Here is a 16,545-nt window from a genome sequence, read left to right on the forward strand (position 1 = left end):
TTAGACGTAGCACGACTGTGTCGCCCAGGGCTCCTATACCACCCCCCTTTTCTAGTCGACTGTGTTAGTGGTGTATGAACCAGCGAGCAAAGGGCTTCGTGTTGTAACATCCTTGCTAACCTCTGCCTTTGTTCTTCTGAAGTGCCTAGAAACAATGATATCCATGTGGGAAGCCACACTATAACCACATAGGGATGAACTGGCCTTGCTGTGTTGTAGGTCCTTCGCTTCTCCTTTTATTTTATGAACAAAATGTGACAGAATTGAGAATCTGCGTTTGAAGAAGAAATGTTCATATTTTTTTACTATCTGTATTTTTAATTGATATATGCTATTATCACTATTTTTTTTCCTTATTCCTGTTTAGTTCTTGCCATGCATGAAAATGTTTTAAAGTGCCCCACCCCAGGATGCACTGGAAGAGGACACGTCAACAGCAATCGCAACACACACAGAAGGTAGATCGGAAAAGTTCCTGTCCACTTAAAACCTAACATGTACGCAGCAGTAAATTGATGGGCACATCTTGGAATTAGATGTTATGTACTACACTGCAGAATGCCTATGAACTGCAAGGGTAGCTTGTATTATTTATAACCAAATACTTGTGTTTCATTTCATTATGTAAAAAATGGCTGCAGCACTGATAATGGCAAATTCCACGAGTCTTTTTCACAGATGAGATTGCAAACTACAGTTTCATTACAGTCTTCACAATGAAACACCATCATGTAAAATGAGTAGGAATGAACAAATACATTATTATTGCTACAACTGGAAAACCCAGCAGAAACCAAAGATTCTTCATTTTGCACCACATGCATGGTAGTCCTTGGCAGGAACTTCCCATCAAGGCGCGTTCCCTTTTAGCAAAACAGGAAATTTTAAGTGGAATCCCTGTAAAAACTAACTCCATTTATTATCTTCAGGAATGTCATCTTCCCGCTTGGAACCCTCCTGTCTGTTTAACTTGCTGCCTGCAGGGAGAAAGTAAAACTGAGAAAAGCCTTGCAGACAGGCAGCTGTGGAATCACAGCTGGGCTGCAGGTGAGGCAGAGAGCCGACGCGCTCTGTCTCCAGCAAGCCACTGCTGTCGGCACAGCTCTTGTCAGTACTGCTTTCTGCTGGAAGCCAGCAAGCCAAAATATTCCATTATAGTGCTTCTGGAAAAATATAATTTCAATCTTACAATCAAACTCGGGACGGTTTTTTCAAAACCAACTTTCTTTGTTGAACTGAATTTTTGTGGGATTTTCTTTTTTGTTGGCAATTGATTGGTTGATTGGTTATTGTATGAGGCCACCAAAATCAAAGATTATCATACTGTGCTACTATCTGTAGTCTTTACTAGAGAGATCACAAGCTCATCTACAAGAATATGCAAGGAGCCAGTAAATACTTTTTCAGTGTGTTTCCTGTTTTAAATCCCCAGTCATCTTTGCAGCACATCAGCTGTATAAGCGACTCATGAATATGGTAAGAAAACATGTTCTAATCTAATAAAGCAAATAGAAAAAAAAAAGAAAGCATAACTTGAAATGACAAAATGTGTTCTTTGGTAACAGTTGCTCACATACCCCTGTTTTTTTTTCCCAAATTCACTTTCCTTTTAATCAGCAGGAGGCTTATATGCATGGTTTAGCTGATAAAGTAAATGTCATTTGTCAAAAAATTTGCTAGTGACTTGCCAGCCACAAAACATCAAAGCTGAACTGTGGAAAACTCCTACATGATTCAGTTTCCAGATATATCACCTCAAATAAACAGATTTCACAGTTTTGCATTAAGGATTGAAAAACAGATGAATCTGGGCTATAATAGCAGCAGCTCCCAGAGATGCTCAGGGCACTAGAGAAGTTTGAAGTCATTGGGTTCCACAGCACGCATTTCCTTTACTTAAGATTTAATTTTAATGTTGTTTTTTTTTTTTCTTCTTCTTCTTCTTCTTCTTCTTTTCTTCACCTTGCTTTTAAACAGCCTTTCTGGTTGTCCAATTGCTGCAGCTGAAAAGTTGGCGATGTCCCAGGAAAAGAACCAGCTCGAGTCCCCAAAAGCTGGGCAATGCCATGATCAGACTCACAGGTAGGAGCCCTCACGAACTAGCCTCTCCAAAGTATTTCTGCACAAACTCTGTCAGTGACTCCTCAGGTCTTTCACCTATTTCAGATTTAGGTACAGATGTAAGTAGATGAACCACTGCAAAGCTAAACGACTTGAATGTATCTCAAAATTAACAAGCAGTGTTCTGCTGGTACTTGTGCGTGTGACTGACATTAAGGACAACAGACGTATCTTTTGAAAAGCAATCAAATATATTCTGCTAGATTCTACTTCAACACAAATAGCCTAATCAATGGTTCTCAAACGTCTTTCTCCTGTAACCCAAATCTCTGGTCTTGCTGAAATGGTTTAAACATTTTTCAAGAACTCTTCCTTTGTTACAATATTTTGGCCATTGAAACTTGACTAAAGATTTCTTTGACCTTATTGCACTTTTAGCAGCACAGTCCTCATTTATTTCGTGATTCTTTTCAGAGGAATCTTCCAGTGATCCCAAACAGTGTGTGGTATTGGCATTGCAGTTATCTGAAAGGGTTCAGAACTCTGCTCATTCTGTTTCCCTACTGTTGAATAATTCATATTTTGAGTTTCTTTATTTTAAGTTTATTGGTTTAATTAGTTTAATTTATTTTTTATTCAATGGTGTCAAAAAGGGGAAACATTTTTATTGCAATTGTATTTTGTTTGAGAGTTATATGGACCCTACAGACATGCATAATTTGCACATCATTGGCACCAGGACCATTACAACCTATTATATTCAGGTCTATTTGGGGACACTTTAATTTGTGGATTATTGACATGATCAGCTCTAATGGTTCCTTCAGAGCCATTACAGAATATTATGTCCATGTGTCTGCCAACTGCACGTGCCTTAACTCTACATATGAAAAGTCCTTAGGAAATTACTAAAGACAAGTAGTTACTGAACAGTAACTAAATGGAATAACACACCATAAATCATTCTTTCCTCCCAAATAACAGAAGCAATTACTTTGGATCATCTTATATTACATTTATACCATACTCATTCACAGTAAAGTGAGAACAACAGTGATCCATAAAACTACAAGTTCTTTGACTAGGAAAAATTCAGAAAATTTTTAGAAATAAAGCATGCTACCATAGTAATCTAGAAGTAAATCACTATCTTTTTTGTAAACAGCCCACACCATCACTAGAGAGTACTAGATTTGTTTACGTCTGCCGCTTTGAACTCGCACGAAGTCAAAGTACTCTTCAAATACTAGATCAGCCACCATATTTATGTTATTTATTTCTTGTATATACATACCAGTAAGATTTATATGTGGTAACAGCACACTTTCTGATATTGAGATGCAACTGTACCCTGTTTTTCAAGAAAAGGTATTTAAAGATATTCTTTTCTTTCTCATTCATTCTTTCCTTCCTCTCTGCAGGACAAATTTAGCGAAGCAGCCTGAGGTAGCTCAGTATAATTACAGAACGTCACAGCCAGTCACCTCCTCCAGAGCCACCCTGATGAAAGAACAGGAGAAGTTTGGGAAAGTACCATTTGATTATGCCAGCTTTGATGCACAAGTCTTTGGCAAACGCACAATAGCACCTGTGGCACAAGGACGAAAAACACCCCAGTTCCTTGAATGTAAGCTGGAAATTCCATTCTCTCTTGGAAAATGGGCATAATGTCAATTACTTTTTTTCTTTTTGCTTGTTCTGCTTTCAAATTTCTAGAATTCAAAAAATCTCTGTAGGAAACATCTTTAACCACTTTGTGGCCAGGATGCTAAATATAATCACTAGTTTGCTAAATATAGAATGCTGGAATGATAAGTATAATCACTATAAGGTTTACTTTTGTGATGTTTCTTTTAAAAGAAATTATCATGGGAAAAGAGGAGTAAAAAGGAATGGTTTATGTCTTATCTGTTACCTCCCCCCTTGGCTAAATTGCGATATCCTTACGTGATAGGATGCTGCCATGAGAAGTCCAATGGAATGTGTCTGCACAGGGTATTATGAATTGTAGTACAGAGAAATCCAAGTTAGGTTTTAAAAGGCATTTCAAATACCTTGCAGATGGATCCATACAGGTGGTAGTCTTCCTAGATGATCACCTGGCTCAGCTGCATTACTTCCAGGCCTGGATTGAATTCATTTTAATATCACATATTTCTGTACTACAGCATATTTGTAGTGCAGACAAATCCAACGCATCAAAATGTTATCGAGATTCCCCTGCTTGCATCACTTCCAGATTTGGTGAGGTACTACTCTGTACAAATAAGATACCACAGTGTGAACACTGATTATTTATTGCGGATGATTTTCACAATCTGCATGGGAAATTTCAGCAAGATTCTGCCGTTGTATTGACCATTATAAGATACTCTTTAGTTCAAAGAAACAAATTATTCTGTTGCCATGAAGCAAAGGAAAAAAAAGGGTTTCATTGCACCATATTTGGGTTCAGAAGAAAATAGATTCAAAAAAATGTGACAAAACAATTTGTAGTTGTTTTTCTTTTGTTCATGACAAAAAAATTAGTGAAGAAAAAAAAAAGGAAAACAAATTGCACCCCACTTATCCCAACAAAGACGAATATTCATAGTGAGGTGAACAGAAAAGCAGAAAATTATACATACACACACACATATAACATAGCATAGGATAGCATAACATAACATAACATAACATAACATAACATAACATACATATTTCTAATGCTATACAATATTATGTTTTATATATTAATAAAATTTATATATTCATATATTTATTTGTGTACGTGTCTGAGTACACATACACAGATATATATGTTTGTAGGTATTGATGTATTCGTGTATATATATAAATACCCCATTTAAAATTGCAAATGAAAAGTAGATATTTATCTGGCCTGGAAAATGCGCTTGTTCAAATGAAAGCAAATACGTGCATTGCCAGCTTCTTGGGTGGCAGATTTTCCAATTTTGTTTGTAAAATTGAATATTCCCTATTAGCTGTCTCTTTGCACAGATGTATGTCTATTTCATAGGTTCATTTCAAGGAAAAAATGATTGAAATGTTGTTATACAAATGCAAATCCATACATATGCAATTTATGTATAATGTATATCAGGGCTGAAGTTTACAGCCTGTTGTTCTTGCAAAGATTGCAGTGTGCAGCTATTATTTTAATGGAAAGGTGAAAGTAAAAGAGCAGGTGAGTGCTTTAACTGTGCATACAGAAGTTGGCAATAAGAAGCCGGCGATGTAGTGATTGGTTCAGCGTCCTATGTAAATATGTAGCTAGCCAAAAGCCCATCATTAGCCCTCTGTGGATTCTGCACTTATAAACTTGATTTGTCAACAAAACATGCACTCTTCATAGCCTGCTCTTTTATTTTTTTGTCCCATCTTTTAGGGTCGGTAATGGAAAATGCACTTTTTTTGCTCTTTAAATATAATTTGAAGTTAGCTGTAGCAACTGTTAAAAATGTAGACCCTTTTGCTTGCGCTACAATTTTACAGCAGGGTAGATAAATCCTTTTTCATTTGCTCTGGAGAAAGGGAGAACTGAATCATGAGGCTTTTATGTATTGCTCTACTGAGATGCCTCCAGTACTTAGAAAAACTGAATGTGGCATTCAGCTACAGTCAGTTCACACAAACAAGCGTTTCTCTTAGAGCATCCCAAGTTTGAGGAAAGATGAGTTCTTCCACGTCTGGTGTAGGTCTGTCTTAGCATTAAAATGCACTCAGCCAAAGCTCTACATCCAAAGGGATCCAGAGCCTTGGGGCTCAGATCTTTATGGAGCGAGCAGATGGCCATACGCAGAAATGTTCTTGGTGTATCTGGGTGTAGGCTGAGAAATTGGATTTTGCTTAGTTTATCTTCGTAGGACACTGTGAGAGCTACAGACAAAAGAAGTGATTATTGCTTCCTAAGAGCTGAAATCATGGTGCTGTGTTTTCCCTGCAACAGTTAATGACATCTCAAGCTCCAAAATCCAGAACAGAGCGCAGAGTTCTTTCTCCCTGTTTTAGAGTAAGTGCTGCTCATGGAGCAGAAAACAAAGACCACACACACCACTTTTGTCTGTGAAAGCGCTTTTCCGTTCACCTGTTAGTTTTTCATTCTCAGCTGACCTCTTTCTGTCTAATAAATCTGTGTATTATTCCAAATGATAGCCAATATAAGACAGTGAGCCAAGACGAGTTTTATTCTGAATGTTCATTGTCATTACTTTTTTTAAAATTTATTAAAAGCTAGACTTAAGTTTCTAAAAAATTCCACAAAATCAGGACTGAATATTCCTAACAGGTAATGTTCCTATCTGATTGCTCTGGTTCATTCAAGAACCTGGTCTTGTTCTCCTTACATAAGCAAATCTTTTTAAATAACAGACTTATTCATTTAAGTAGGGTAAGCAGTGTTGTTTTAGCTAAGAGTGGACAAGTCACTGTGGGTTTTTTTACACAATAGAGCTCCAAGAGGAAGCCTTTATAAGGATACATTTACAATTGCATTTGCCCACCAGTGTTGTCAGTTCACAACAGACAACACAGTAACGCTTGTTCAGTCTTTCCTTGGACATCATTGCTTTTAATGCCTGAGTAAAGACTGAGTAAAGTCTGAGTAAAAGTCTCAGATGCATTGTTGAAAGATGTGTATTTGTCGGGTAAAAATGAAATTGTCATGTTTCTGAAGCCTTTTTTACAGCAAACCCTTACTGTCAATAGGAAATGGATTGTTTTAAATGTATTCTTTGAATATTTTAATGTATGAAATTGTAGTCTGAGAAACAAAACTATTAATGGGAAAAATCTCATATGTGCAATTGCTAATCAAATCTCTCTTCAACAGCAAAGCATTTTTCAAATCCAGTGAAATTTTCTAATCGACTGCCTAGTGCTAGCGCCCACACACAGAGCCCTTGCCATGCCAACTCTTATAGCTACGGTCAATGTAGTGAAGACACCCACATAGCAGCAGCTGCTGCTATCCTGAACCTTTCCACCCGCTGCAGGGAAGCAGCAGAGATCCTCTCCAACAAACCACAGAGTCTGTCTGCCAAGGTAGGGTAGTCCAAGAACCTGGAGGGTGTGCTAGCTACTGAACTGTGCGAATAAACTGTCTTTCATGTTAGTGACTGCATTAAATCCCCAAAAAGGAGGCTTCTGTTTGCATGCTCTTTTGAAGAGAGACAGAGAAAAAATCGGTAACGTAGTGACCAGTTCTGATAAAATAAATAAATAGCAGGAATTGTGTTGTTACTCTTTTTATAACTGAGCCCTAAATACAGGGGGGGAGTTTGGTGGGAGGAAAAAAGAAGGATGTTTGAAATCCAGTAACAATCTCTGATGGATAATGAGTTAGATATGTTTAAAGAGGGAATTTTCCTCCCTCTGAAACCTGCCATAAGTGATCATTTTGGAGGCTGATTTAAAAAAAAAAAAAAAACCAAAAAAAAAAATCATACAATTAATCAAGGTGATATTTTTTTCATAGCAATGGAGCAGAGCTACACTTATTGAGTCTGTTGTGTTTGGAGCTCATGACAGTTTGACAAGGTGCAGGGGGGAAATAATAACTGACTTTGGTAAAATTCTCCCTTCTGCTGGCAAGAGAGGAGAATCAGGCCCATAGCGTTTGGAGACAGATAATTTGGGCAAGTCTGTTGTAATGGAAAGCTGCCTAATATCGTAGATGTTTGTGTGGCTTTCATGTTTTGGTTTCTGCTCTGCGTTTCCTCACAGATCTTTATGATTTACAAATGGTACTGTGTGAGCTATGAGCCTTATTTGCTGTGCCATTACATAGCATTATACTGCTGATGAAAATAGGCAAGATTTTCTTCTGATGACCGTGGTTGTGGGAGCACTGTTGTTTACCATTTGTATTAAAGTCAGACATGCTCCACCGCAGTGAAACTTTTGAAAGCTCTCTGTAGATGAGAGGCTGTCATTACAAGAAGTTGAGAAGAAACCATCGGGGAGTGAAAAGAGGTGTATTTATCAAAACACAAAGTAGCAGGTGTGTTTCTGCTGTGAGACTCTGAGTCATGATGTAAGCTCCAAAAGACAGATGACATATTTCTCTGCAAGTCAGTATCGCTCTACCTTGTCTATTGTAGCACCAGGCTCATCCTGGCTAGAGGCGGCTTCCACAGCTGTTGTTTTACAATTTGGTTGGGCGTTCATTCACCATTGCTAAGAGGTTAGTGGTTAGGCTTTTAGGGGAACCGCTTATTTTACCATCAGCATAACACCTTGTTAGGTATTCCAAGCCTCTGTCCTTTGCGGAGTGCTATCCCCTACTTTGCTGCCTTTGATTTCCACTTGTGAAGTTTCGGATCTTGAAACCGATGTTGTATGATGCCCCAGAGAAGACTTTTTTAAGGTGTGTCCATATGCATCCCTCATAACACAGACATTATCTGTTCATGGAACCTTTTCCAGATGACAGATCCATCCCTGATACATGCTGCAGAAATCTCCTTCCACCGGTCTTCAATAGAGACTTCTAGCAGGGAAATGGAAACTGATGCCAATGGCTCGATTAAATTGCTGCCGCAGCCTTTGGCTGACCTCAGCCATAGACCTTCTTGCCAGAGAAGAGCAGTAAAGGGACCAGGCATAACCCAAAGATTTTCTCCTCTGTACCTGCTTCACAGTTGCCAAATCATGGGGAAGGTTTGAATGGAAGTGAACATAACAGTAACGATATGGAGGGACACTTGGGGCACATAGCTTACTCCTTTTTCACAGCCAGGAATCCAGCCTAAAAGAAAATCACCTGCATACCTTGCTAGCTGCCTGCCTCCACTTTTGCCAGACTTTCTGGAGGGCATACTGCTACAAAACATCTGACACAAGAATCAGAATTAGCTTCTGGCCAGAACACAGGCAAGTAAGCCCCAAATAGATTCGGTCGCCAAAACCACACAAAACCCACTTCTTTATTTGGTTTTGGCTATTTATTATTATTATCATACAGGACTCAAACAAAAAAATGTGGAAATAAATCTGTAGACTCTCTTTAATGAAGATGCTTTCTTATTTTAAAATATGAGGCAAAAAACAAGTTTAGTTTTAAAAAAGACTGCTATCTATTTATCAATGTTTCAGAACTGTTTTGTAGCTGGTATTGGCTGCAAAGGTAAATGTTTAACGGCTAGAATATCTTACATTTTTTTAGATCATAAAAAACATCTCTTGAGCCTTTATCAGTGCTTGGACTCAAATAATGCAGCATCAACAGATGACTATAGAGTTAATGATTTCCTTTTTCTACTCAATAGCACACACATTCACCAGGTCTGAAAATACCTGTGTGGGGTGGCTGTGTTCGGAGCTCCATAGTATCAGACCTCTCACCCCTGCCCCTTGCCACATTCCTTTGTTCCTTTGTCTAAGAAAACCTGATTAGCATCGTCCATACTTTAGCAGATCAAAGCTCCTGACTTGTAAAGGTGTTTGCTCTTACACAAGCATCAGGCAGCCTCCCAGCAAGCCAAGCCATGACACTGCAGGTGGGAGGCAGTGCGGTGGCAGAGCAAGGACACGTGGGACCGCAGAGGATTTCCTGGACTTGCAGGAAACCCTTTGCAAGTTGCACAATTGTCAGAGCTGCAAAAATATTGTGCTTCTAAGTTTGAAAAGCAGAACTTGAGCTTCAAACATTTCAAGCAACTGTCATTTTCTTGTATTCGCTCAAGGCATGCATATGTCACCTTGCTTAAACAGGTGGGGAAAACAACAAAATATTTTTTAGCACAAGTGTATTCCCTAAGTAATTTTTTTTTTTTTCTGTGTCTCAAATTTTATTTCTTGACCTCCAGAATGTTGTCCATTTTTTAGTAAGAGTTGGCTGTTTTACCGTGAATGTTCACCACTTTTCTGTAAATATAGATAACACTTAAATGAAAAACTGGTTTTTTGACAGCACAGTTCCAAATTTCATTAACTGAATGGATTTTCACATATATACCTCACATTCTCTACATATCAGTTCAAAAGGGAGAGTCTAAGGCAAAAAAAGAAAGAAAAGGGTAGCAAAGGTAGAGAAATCAGATTACACGTTAACAGTACCATTGGTAAGCAAAGCTTCCAAAGACATCTAATGTACAAAGGTGATCTGCCAAATATCTCAAGATTAAAAATATTAATTCATATATTAAGCAATTTAAAGAATAAATTTATTTTTAAATGAGCAGTAAAATTGATCCTAAGCTTTCTTTATGAATTATCTATCAGCCGCATACAAAAACCTAAGATCGTCAGATACCTTGCTGACAGGGTTTTCAAAACTAATTAATACAACATCAATGTTACATTTTCTGAACCATTCAACCTCTGCTTGGGACTGTAGTAAACTATTCCCCTGAATATAATCCCGATCAGCCAATTCTCATGCAGTCAGTACCTCAAACCAGTCTCCTGGTTGCATTTGATTTAGTTGATGTGGCTTCATTCAACTCCAATTGAAGTCAAAAGAAGGACTCCCCTAGAAGCGGAGTTTCTAGCACAGTGCAAGAGTCTACATCATCGTAACAAGCAGGGATCTTCCGTGTTTAACAGCCCTCACTGCATTCATGTCTCACAGAGGTAGCTGCAAGCAATACAGTTTATCTGTATCCTCATCACTACTGCTTGCCAAACATTTTGTTGACTGTTTTGGTGTTTTTCCCACCTGTTTAGACAAAATGGCATATGCGCACTATGCCTTGAAAGAAAACAAAGAATGACACTTGCTAAAAACGTTTAAAGTTCAAATTCTGTTTTTGAACAAAATTATGTCATCTCTCCATTCTTGGATATTGATGATGGTGATAATTACATCAATTATTTCAACAATGTAGTTAGTACTCAGCACGTTTATCAGGCAGTCCTTTACTCCAAATACCTTAAAGCCTAAATACAGGATGAAAAATCAGCCAAGAATATCACTAGGTACCATCCTGTTATACTGCTGTGCATATTGCTCCTTGAGTACATTCTTGGCTAGCTTTTTTTAATTTGTGAATTGCTCTGGGCTTAAATTGTGATTTCATTTTTGTCTCAGATGTTGCTGGGCATTTACAAGTTCTCTTATTTTGACCCAAATTAGTATCTTAATTTCCTGCAGAAGAATTCAATTGCTTAAATTTAGAGTCTGAAGAATTGAGGACCAGGTGCGTGTATTTTTATCAGCTGGGAATAGAAAAGATTGTACTCTTTTGGATGGCATTGCATTAAAAATAGCATTCATACACATTGCAAGATACTAGTTTCAGAGTTACTCCCAAGAGCAGAACTGAAGAGCTCTTTTGAGCTTCCCAAACTAGACTGAACTGCTAGTGGAAATGCAAAATCATTGATAATGTTGTTTCTTTGGACTTACTCAGTATTAAGTTGTACGGCTGATGCCAACCAAAGAATACATAAAATCCCTTATATGTAATGACACAATCTCCCTAAGGTCACAGGTTTGAAATAAGATTCATGCAGACACAATAATTCACTCTTTCTGATCCAGCTATGAGATAAAGCTTAACTTGTAATCGTTACTGGAGACACACTGCAGAGTATTAGATATTGTGAGTGATCAGATGGACCAAAAGCATATGAAAAAATGCAGGAGTAATTTGTCTCACAAGACAACATCATTTATTGTTCTAGCTGATGTAGTTCAGTTCTAAGGACAAGGCTTAATAATGTACTAGAAAATATTCTGTAATATTTATGTCATAAAATAAAGGAGGCTGAAAAAGCTTGACTTTAAAGTAAAAAGCACTTGAAGAAGATAGAGACCATTTTTTTGTTTATGTATTTGTATTAGTCTTCATTTTAAATAGATATTCATAGTAGAGTACTACTTGTACCTATCTTTTCACTGAATAGATCCTGGAATAAAGAAAATATGCTCCAGTCATTTTTCTCTCATTTTTTCTTCTGGAATCCTTTTTCCAGCTGCTTGTAAAACCTGTAGGGGTGATTACACTGTCACTGATGTGGAAGTAGATAAGGAGTAACCTGAATTTAATTACCGTGTGTATCCTCTTACCCTCATTGATTTTTCTTCATTGTTTCAGTGGACTTTTTTCTGCTTTACAGCAGTGTAAATGTAAATGTAAATGAGATTAAAATCAGGCTCCAAAGATTTACACAGCTGCAAACTAATATAAGTTAGGAAACAATAAGATACACTTGCATCTTAGTTTTGCTTAGATTTTTAAGGAAGCATCAGAACAGTTTACATTGTTTTGGTAGCTATATTTTAAATATGTCATGATAAATGGATAAATATAGGCCTGTTCACACATGCACTAGAGCTGACAGCAATAAGATCTTGCCTCCACTGAAGAGAACACAGCCTTTACAAGTCTGAGCTAAGCATAGTAAGTGCCATTTTCTGTCAGCATGTCATAGCACTGCTCTAGCATTTTTTGCCATTTGCCATTTTTGTCTTTTTAGTTCCATTTTAAAATTAATGTAAAAATAAATGTGGTAAAACAAGCAAAGGAGACATATTGAGAGGAGGGTGGGATGAGAGTCGGAATGAAAACCGGAGCAGTATCTCCGACTATCCTCTCTTTTTCCTCTGCCATTTGGAGTTTGCTATGAAGGCAGCAAAGTGATAGCTCTTTTATATCATTCTGAATAAAAAGCCATGCTGTAAACGTGTGATCCATCCTGCGATGGGCAAAAGAGGATATTTTTTCCATGACTATATTTAATTGTTGTGTGCATCTGTGAGCTCACTTAAACCCCATCTGTACGCTACTTCACAAACACACAACCCAGCCTTCCCTGATCAGAATTAGGTACATGTTGGACAACCCAACTTCTACGTGAATTTCAGGAAAGAGCTGAGGAAGCTTTAAATATCCACATTAGTAAATGTTCTGCTTATCAGCTAGAGCTCCTTGTTGCGGCTAATGGTATCTGGCTTTTGGAGACAATATATTTCCTGATATATTTCTATGTCCAGTTTCATCGAGGAGGGGACCTTGATTGTTTTTGGTCCTTTTTGTTGTCGCTGTTGCCTTCTGAGTAGTTATTTTGTCAGTGACAGAGAATCTGCACTATTTATGGTTTTTGCACTATAAAACTACTGCAGCCCAGTCACATGGCTTCCTTTCCTAAGCCATCTGTCACAGAGGTCTGGAATTTTATGTGAATGTTGGTTGTGCAGACTTAACCCAAGTTTTTTTATTATGAAAAATGTCAGCAACTACAATATTTAGCATTTTACTTTACATTGGTCATTAAACTTGATTACTGTAGCTCTGTTTCATTGCTATAGTTACATATCAACTATGAAGCCAAAAAACACTGGGGCGGTCATGGCAGAGCTATATTGTCAGATCCTGGAGTGTGCGCTTGGCACTGATATAGTTAATATCTTGGATTTTTGTAACTAAGGTTTATTAATGCTGGTATAAAAATGTATTTGATATTATACAGATGGCATAAGATGTTGTGGTTACTAAGTTATTATCCAGGATAAGCTGCACTGTCAAATTCAGGGCTTAAAACTATCACAGGAGATTAAACTATTTACTAAAAAGGGGCAGAAAGATATAACCAAAGCGTCTTAGTATGAACATATTAGAAGTGTATTTACTTCCCATAAATATAATAAAACATCTCTCTCTTTAAGCTGTATGATTGAAAATGTGAACTTTGCTATGCAGGAGAAGCAAACATAAGAGGTGCCTGAGTTTCTGAACCAGGGGCAAGCAGATGGCTTGGTAGTGCTTCAGTCTAGGTGGGCATCTGTCTTAGGCCCATGGATACAAAATGGAGTCAGGGTGCCTGAGTGAGGAGAGATCGCTGGGCCCTAAATTTTCAACTTCTACCAACATTTTCCGTCTAAAGATTTCTTTAAAGATCCTTAAAAAGATTTAATCAGATGCATTCTACCTTTAAATGAGTCACCACTGGCAGTGGTAGAAGACAAGGCCGCACTTTCAGCACAGAGGAAGAATTCCCTGTTTCTCCGCAACTATTTTTAAGACCCTCAAGCAAGGATAAGTTTCACTGCCCTATCTTTAACCATTAAATGGTTGACTAATCATCCAGCTCCAGCAATAATTAATAGGAAGAAAGAGAAAGAGACTCTTTTTGCCAGTGTCTCATCTCTTCCTAAGGAAGTAGACTAAGAAAGATGGAAAAACTTGCCCCCTGGACATACCTGTCTCTTTTCCATTTACAACAGTGCATCTAGGGTAATTCACTTACTCTATGTGTTTACTTTTGTATTACTCAAGGTAGGAAGTCTCAATCTGGGTTTATACAACTGCCTGCTACAGTTATACAGCACCTAACATCTCTAGCCTCAAAATCCCAAGTGATATCTGAGCTTTCCAGTGATTCAAATAAAAAATAGTAGTGATGACAATAACAGGAAGACACAGAGCAGTATTAATTACAGCAGTCTATGTGTGTAGATCTATGATGTTGTTATTTATAGCTATAGTCTTCGAATGTTTTCCACCTTATTGAGGGCAACACACAGAACTAGACTACCAAGTGCTCCTTGAGAAGCCGTCTCGTTCACCTCTTCCCCTTGACTTTAGTAATTGTTGGCAATAGCAAGGACAAGTTTTACACTCATCCCCATATACTCAATATGTCCATATGCAATGTTGCATTTTGAGCATGAGGGCAATTTTTTTTGTTGCTTCCATTAGTAAATTGCACTTTCAGGAGCTTTTCATCATTCCAAGAAGAGAGGTTTGTACTCTTTTTCTGGGGTCAGACAGGGAAAGGCAGAACAGTGAGCTTTCCTTCCCTTGTTCTTCTTGTACAGCTGAGCAGCACTTGCCTCTTCTTGTGACCAGGAGCTGCTCTGAGAGCTTCTCCCAGCCTGGAAAGAGAATTTGGGTCTCTCCCAAACTGCATACTCCCCTGCAATCAGAGGCTACTCTTTACTGTGCTTCCCAGGTGGCAAAAGCTTTGTTAACCCATGCTGAAGGTCTTAATTAGGGAGAACCTCCTAAAGATCCCCGTGTGGTTACCAGTCTAGTGGTCTCCGTGCAGACCTGTGCCTTACCGGCCTAGTCAAACTATGATTAAGGCAATAGGTTATTTTGAGTTATATACAAAACCATAGTGAAAATTTCTCCTACTGTGCTACTTCCAGGCATATTTCTTCCCCCCTCCTTCTCTTCCCCCACGTTGCAGATGTTGTCATATATCCGGGGGGGGGGGGAAGGGAGAGTGTGTAATAGTAATGCTGTTGATGACCTAAACAATGCATTAATGCTTTTAGCTGTGAATTGGGGTCATAGTTCTCTGTAAGAGTGAAAAGATCAAGAAGATTTAAAGCTAAACTTTTTTTAAATAAAACTAGATTTAGGGTGTATAGGTTATGGTTTAGAGACATCTTATTTAAATTCTACTTACTATGTTTAAGCTGAGATGCAGGGATACCATTACTGAAGCTACTCTTAAGTCTGCCTAAGAGTTGGACATTAACTGGTATAAATCGAAAAGCTGGGTTTAGATTCAGATAAATTTAAATAAAAGCGTGCATTCATATTTATCCTTTAAAAGCACCACATGGTTATGTTGCAGCCTCACCATGTCCACAGCTAAACATGCCTCTGTTTCCTGTTGCATGTCAGGGAGCGGAGATAGAAGTGGATGAAAATGGCACTCTGGATCTGAGCATGAAAAAGAACCGAAGCCAAGACAAAGTTATGCCTCTCACTTCTTCCAGCACAGCACTTCCCACTCCTTCCTCTTCTCCTTTCAAAACAAGCAGCATCCTCGTAAACGCAGCCTTCTACCAGGCTCTTTGTGAACAGGAAGGCTGGGATGCACCAATCAACTACAGCAAGACCCATGTCAGGAAAGAAGAAGAAAAAGAGGTATTTTTTCAGTTTCTGAGTGACTTTTTCCCTTTGATGAGTGGCCATATGATGGTCTTCGGGATGACCAGTCTAGTACAGTTTAAAGGGAATCAATTTGCACAGGTAGAGGTTTGTGAACATTGAATTGGTGTTAATGCCCTCTTGGATGTGGCATAAAAAAATCAATACTCACTTTGAAAAATCTTGCTTTCAGACCCCACTTTCACAGGTTGAAAACAACAGCTGTTGATTTCAGTATGGGTTGTGAATGCCCATAAGTCTCTCAGATAAGGAAATCAAAGCTATCCACAATTAGAGAAGTTTGTTGGTTTTTAATTTTCTTCCTAATGGCTCAGTCCTGTAGAACATACACCCAAATGACCTGGGCATCACTCAAAAAAAAAAAACCAAAAAACCAAAAAAACCCAACACCCCCCCCAAAAAAAACCCCAAACCCAACAGTTCTTTCATGCTGAAACATAAGGTATTTTCTTCCACACTAACTCTTTGTAATTCTAGATAACTCATTATCTAAGTACTTAAACATATACTTAGACCCTTGCCTGCAACATTCTTTTGGTGGAAAACTTTTTATTTTACATTTAACATACTTCAAGAAATCTCTGTCACTGAGCCTTAGATCTCACAAGTGAGTCCAGTGGTCCAGAAGTCAGTT

General features: G+C 38.1%; 1 protein-coding gene across 1 annotated transcript in view; it reads left to right on the forward strand.

The window, feature by feature from the left end:
• The window catches only part of ST18 (ST18 C2H2C-type zinc finger transcription factor), a 168,493-nt gene that overhangs the window by 128,575 nt on the left and 23,373 nt on the right, over positions 1-16,545 (forward strand). The window contains exons 7-11 of the mRNA XM_054816327.1: positions 368-458; positions 1,978-2,082; positions 3,483-3,688; positions 6,893-7,104; positions 15,642-15,887. Of these exons, the coding sequence (XP_054672302.1) occupies positions 368-458; positions 1,978-2,082; positions 3,483-3,688; positions 6,893-7,104; positions 15,642-15,887 (860 nt within the window). The remainder of the gene's footprint in view (positions 1-367; positions 459-1,977; positions 2,083-3,482; positions 3,689-6,892; positions 7,105-15,641; positions 15,888-16,545) is intronic.

This window comes from Grus americana, chromosome 2, assembly GCF_028858705.1.
Source record: "Grus americana isolate bGruAme1 chromosome 2, bGruAme1.mat, whole genome shotgun sequence".
NCBI classification, from domain to species: domain Eukaryota; kingdom Metazoa; phylum Chordata; class Aves; order Gruiformes; family Gruidae; genus Grus; species Grus americana.